The sequence below is a fragment of the Aotus nancymaae genome, unplaced genomic scaffold (genome assembly GCF_030222135.1).
Source record: "Aotus nancymaae isolate 86718 unplaced genomic scaffold, 86718_ANA_hifiasm-v0.15.2.pri h1tg000018l, whole genome shotgun sequence".
Classification (NCBI taxonomy): Eukaryota; Metazoa; Chordata; class Mammalia; order Primates; family Aotidae; genus Aotus; species Aotus nancymaae.
Window position 1 is genome coordinate 10,988,234 of NW_026988430.1, and position 6,000 is coordinate 10,994,233.

At 50.1% G+C, this 6,000-nt stretch overlaps 1 protein-coding gene across 1 annotated transcript in view; it reads left to right on the top strand.

Annotated features, from left to right (window-relative positions):
- The window catches only part of TVP23C (trans-golgi network vesicle protein 23 homolog C), a 57,032-nt gene extending 52,136 nt beyond the window's left edge, over positions 1 to 4,896 (top strand). Inside the window, exon 6 of the mRNA XM_012472073.3 lies at positions 4,574 to 4,896. Within this exon, the coding sequence (XP_012327496.2) occupies positions 4,574 to 4,896 (323 nt within the window). The remainder of the gene's footprint in view (positions 1 to 4,573) is intronic.
- Positions 4,897 to 6,000: the final 1,104 nt, after the last annotated feature.

A 6,000-nucleotide genomic window follows, 5' to 3' on the forward strand; every position in this document is an offset into this window, starting at 1 on the left:
ATAAGAGACAAGACCAAGAAGTAGATCCAGAAATACTCAGAAAGATTTTTGAACATGAAAAGCATGCCTTGGCCTGTGCTCTTTTATAAGCTATTAGTGGGTCACTTTCCTGGTCCCAGAGCAGCACTGCATGCACAACGTGAATGCGTGACTCAGTAAGGTGGTGGAGCTTTGGGTATGGTGAGAAGCACCAGGGAAGCCACAGGGAGGGGAGCGAGGGCATGTGAACCTCAAGGGGAGAGCGATTGGAACTTGGGACTCCCCAGTCCCCTGAGGAACAGGGGGTCGCTCCTGGCTACGTGGGAGCAGAGCATGTGAGCACCTGCAGGACCAGAGCGGGATGCTGCCTACCTTGGCCCATTTTGGCCGGGCAGTTACATGGGGTCTGGGTGGAGAGCCTCAGCCTGTGATGTCTCTCCATTCCTTCCGGAGGTCTTTGGGGACAGGACAAAAACCACAGCAGCCCAGCTCTGCTTTTCCTTCCTTTCTCATCTCCAATGAGGGGTAAGTGGGGTGGCTGTTACAGGGAGGTGGACAAGAGAATCAAAGTGCCCCAGGGTCAGGTGGTGGGCCTGGAGCCGGTCCCCACCAACTCAGAGATGCCTTCGACCCAGCAGAGGAGTGCCTCCTAGGGATGCAGTCAGTCCATGGGACATATGTGCAGCTTGGGCTCTGGGCTGATCTGACTGAATGGTCAGACCACAAATATTTCCAAAGGTCCTGAGCCTGTCTGTGTCAAGAGATGGTTCTCCTTGCCTGGCTGGTAACCAACATTTAATAAACTCTGTAATATGGCAGCCACTGTGCTAACACTTTCACCCACTAATTCATTTACTCCTCACATGAACTCTAAAGGAGTGGTACTTCTTTTGTCCTCACTTTACAGATAAGAAGATGGAGGCATAAGAGGATAAAGACTTTCTTTTTTCGTTATTGAGTTTTTATATCATAATCATAAACTTAATTCTGCAATCCAGCTAGGCACGGAAGGGAGCAAGGAAAACAAGGAACCCAAAGGGAACTGAGCAAGAACACAGATTCTAGGATACTGCGAGCAAATGGGGTGGAGCAGCGCTCTCCTGAGCTATGGAAGAAATGATTTGGTGATTAAGATAAAACACAAGTTGGGGTCAGGCACGGTGGCTCACGCCTGTAATCCCAGCACTTTGGGAGGCCGAGGTGGGCGGATCACGAGGTCAAGAGATCGAGACCATCCTGGCCAACATGGTGAGACCCTGTCTCTACTAAAAATACAAAAAATTAGCTGGACTTGGTGGCACATGCCTGTAGTCCCAGCTACTCAGGAGGCTGAGGCAGGAGAATTGCTTGAACCCAGAAGGTGGAGGTTGCAGTGAGCTGAGATTGCGCCACTGCACTCCAGCCTCACAACAGAGCGAGACTCCATCTCAAAAAAACAAAAACAAAAACAAAAAAAGCCCAAAAAACAACAACGACAAAAAAACACACACAAGTCAAACTTTAATTAGAGTTGTCCACAGTGAGCAATGGTGATTGTCTTGCTGATCTTGCCATTCCTGGACCTAAAGCCCTCCACAGCCTCCGCAATAGCCATGTCTTCTCTCATCTTGCCAGAGACCACATGCTTCCCGTCCAACCACTCAGTCTTGGGAGTGCAGATGAAAAATGGGGAATTGTTTGTGTCTGGTCCAGCATTTGCCACGGGCAAGATGCCAGGACCTGTATGCTTTAGGATGAAGTTCACATCATCAAATTTCTCCCTGTAGATGGACTTGCCACGAGTGCCATTATGACATGTAAAGTCACTGCCCTGACATAAACTCTGGGATAATTCTCTGAAAGCAGGAGCCCTTATAACCAAATCCTTTCTCTCCAGTGCTCAGAGCATGAAACTTTTCTGCTGTCTTAGGAAACTTGTCTGCAAACAGCTCGAAGGAGCCACGGCCCAAGGGCTCATGATTGGTGGCAATGTCGAAGGACACGATGGGGTTGACCATGGCTGATAGATAGTACGGGCTCCCGGTGGCGGCGGTCTCTGCAAAGGCCAGCACTTTCTTGAGTTATACAGGAAGGAAGTGACAGTGCTGAGATCTGAACCCAGGAATGTCTTGATGTAGAATCTGTGCTCTGAACCACTAGGCGTCACTGCCTGAGACTGCTGGGAGAATTGACTTGCGCTCTGTGGTGCACTGTAGGTCCATTAACAAACTCCCAGCCCACCCACCGGCTCATCAGCAGCACCTTGGACCAAAGATTTCCGTGAATCTTGGAAAGACACATAGTCCGGATTTTTTCTAAAAACTGACATGGAGGTTTTTTTTTTTTTTTCCCCTGGCCTCCTTTGTTTTGCTGAACAGGTTTGCATTAAATATTAAAGGGAAAAAAGTCTAGGACTATAGCTCCACGTCTGCCTTCATCACCATCATCAGTGCTGAGAACACACATGCATTGAATGCGTCATCAGTATGTAACTGGTGGGCTATGCATCATGTGGGCTCAAAGAAACAGGCAGTTTTTTTGGACCTTCTCCTTCCAGAAGAGCAATGAAAAGTACCTTCCAATTTTTAGTCCCTCAAGAAACCCCTAAAGATCAGAGGGAGGGGAGGAATTATCTTCTTGATGCACCAGAAATCACCTTAAAAACCTCATCCTCCATGGAGCACAGCGGCTCACACCTGTAATCTCAGCACTTTGGGAGGCTGAAGAGAGAGGGTCCCTTGAGCCTAGGAGTTTAAGACCAATCTGGACAAAACAGTGAGACCTGGCTCTACAAAAAATGTTAAAAATGAGCTGGGCATGGTTGTGTGTGCCTGTAGTCCCAGCTATTTGGGAGGCTGAGGCGGGAAGATCACTTAAGCCCAGGAGATTTTGCCTTCAGTGAGCTGTGATCGCACCATGGCACTCCAGCCTGGGTCACAGCGTGAGACCCTGTCTCTTAAAAAAAAATTGTCCTTATTGAAGTGATTGTCAGTATCCTCCACGCTACTGCAGCTGATTTCCAAAGCTGTCTCATCTTCCGTGCTCTCAGCTCTTAGTAAACCCATCCAAAGCGCAGTTCTTCTCTTCCAGCAGCTCCTTGTTTTTATGTTCTTATCCAAGTAAATCTTGGCCTTGTCCAAAGCCAAAGTCCCATGACCATGACTCCAATTCTGCCTCTCTTTTCTGGCCACTGCCTCTGTGTCGCCAAACCCAAGGGACAAATTGGCAAAGACAAAAGTGGCTCTAAGAGGAAGAGGGAGGGAGAAAGGGTGTGAAAACCTATACATCACAAAGTCTTGTTCCAGATGAAAATGCAGGAATAGGCCAGGCGCGGTGGCTCATGCCTGTAATCCCAGCCCTCTGGCAGGCCAAGGCGGGTGGATCACAAGGTCAGGAGTTTGAGACCAGTCTGGCCAACATGAAACCCCGTCTCTACTAAAAATACAAAAATTAGCTGGGCGTGATGGCACTCACCTGTCATCCCAGTTACTCAGGAGGCTGAGGCAGGAGAATCACTTGAACCCGGGAGGCAGAGGTTGCAGTGAGCCTAGATCACACCATTGCACTCCAGCCTGGGCGACAGAGTGAGATTCCGTCTCAAAAAAAAAAACAGGAATATAAAGCCCAGTACCAGAAGCTTCCCATTTTTCGGCCCTAGGCCCCTGGTTCCTGGGCTGTCTAGGGGGTGAGGGCCCAGGGCCTGGAGGTGTTTCAGGATCCTCAGGCCTGATTTGGTGGACAGGACCATGTTCACAGGAAATGTGGAGACAGGGCTGCACACTTGCTCTCAGGACACGGGGGTCTTTTTTCTGAGAGTCTCTGAGGAACCATCCTTAGGTTTGGTGCTACTCATGGGGTTGTGCCTAGCTCCCTAGCTTTGGAACTTCATTCACTTCCCCCTACCCTTCCCAACCCTTCCCTTCCCCATTCCAACAGACTGAGAACCTCTCCTCCTAGAACCCTACCATAACTCACCATCCTACAAGGGCTTCCTTCTGTTTGGGATAGAACTTGGATGGTCTGCATGCTAGCCGTGAAAAGTCTCACGGTGGCCTTTTCCTAACCACAACAACTGTTTATTTCCACTTGCTTCATTTACTTTACATTTCCCCTTCTCTACCTATTCGATTTCACCAAACCATAAACTTACAAGTTAACTTGCACAGAATCTTCTGCTAGCTGATTTTGGTGAGCACATAACTGAATGCAAAAATCCCCATCCTTCAAAGACTTTGACATTCTAATGTCACCAATTTTTTGACATTCTAATGCCAGCAACTCTTTTTAAAGTTGAAATAGAACATAATGAAGCAGCAAAAGGAGGCCAAGAGGGTCCTGCATGTGCTTCCAGTGTTCAGTCGCTTCACTGTTCGTGTCTAAGGACTGAGGGGTTCTAAAGCCTGTCAACCTTTTGCCTCAAGGACTTTTTTTTTGGAGACATGGTTTTGCTCTGTCGTCCAGGCTGGAGTGCAATGGTGTGGTCACAGCTCACTGCACTATCCCACTTCCTGGGCTCAAGCGATCCTCCCACCTCAGCCTCTCAAGTAGGTGGGACCACAGGCGTGCGCCACCACACCCGGCTAATTTATTTTTATTTTATTTTTTGTAGAGTCAGGGTCTCGATGCATTGTCCAGGCTGGTCTCAAACTCTTGAGCTCAAGAGATCTTCCCGCTTCTGCCTCCCAAAGCCCTGGGATCACAGGCGGGAGCTGCAGCTTGGGCCATCCCTCGAGGACGTTTCATCAGATGACTAATTCTTTCCCGATGATCCTTGATCGGACTCTTCACAAGAAACCTGCGCCCCGCCTTAGTCCTCCGCGTCTCCGTGTGGGTCCAGGCAGCTGCCAACAGATGGCGCCCGTCCGCCTATTTCTCTCCCTGCGGCTTTGGGGCCTGGAGGGGAGGCGGGGAGACTCCCAAAGGCAGAGCAACTGCTGAGGCCGGGCCAAAATTTCTTCCGGCATCTGGAATGTATTAAAAACAACCCACAAATCTGAAGCTCCTCTTCTTGGGAGCTTGAAAAACTAAGGGGAAAAGGGCCGAGGAGAGGCAGCAGCGCGGTCCCTGCAAGGTTCTCCTCCCTGCGTTGTCTGAGTAGCCCCCAGCACGGCTGCCCTGCGGGGCAGGGCCACGCGGCCTGGAGGAAGGACGCGGTGAGCCAGAGGGTTCCAGACAAAGGAGGGGATCCCCAGGGCTCCGGGCCAGGCAGTCCTTCTTTTACTGGCACCACGGTCCCTCCTAGGGGGGACCTTTTAAAGGCTGACCCATTTTACTACGTAGTGCCTAACAGGCCGGGTGATCACGCCCTTGAAAGAGGTCACAGTGGGAAGGACATGGAGAGAGATGGGGGATGAGGCCCTTGAGCTCCCTCCGGGCTGTGCCTCAGTGGTGATCCCTCTCCGGCTTGGGGAGTGAGGTCTGGTTCTCTCTCCTTCTCTTGGGGCCAGTGGCTGCCTTCATGGCTGAGGAAGGAGCGGATCTGGCCTTGTGCAGCTCTGCCCACTGAGAGGTCACATCTGTTCTTTAGCTGGGTGGCAGCTCCCTAAATCTGGTCAGTTTATACTTTTTCGCCGAAATCACATGATTTCCACTTCAATCCCACTACCGCTGGCTGCCCCACTGTGGACAGCCTCATTAAACTCCCTTGCTCCTAAAGGCGGTCGTTCAATGGAAATACGTGACAGAAAAGACTCAGAGCTACCAGGCCAGGCCCAGGTGACTTACTGCAGTTAGGGTCTGTTATGCCTCACTTTCCCCGGGGACTCTCTGAGGAGTGGCTGTTAGTCCCACAGCTTCTGAGTGCATACTGTGGCCGGTTCCACAAATGTGAGGTTCCCTTCTCTCCTCGGTGAGTCATTGGGTGAAACAGAACTCTTGCTAATAGGTCACCAAGTCAGTTAAAGATTGGGAAGATGGGCATTGTGAATATGGAATTAAATAATGTCCAAGTAGTAAGAATGAACTTCAAGAGAAATAAAGAAGAAAAGGATCTAGTGGTCATAGTGAATCCCAAGTTGAAATGAGTCAACGGGAAGGGACAAT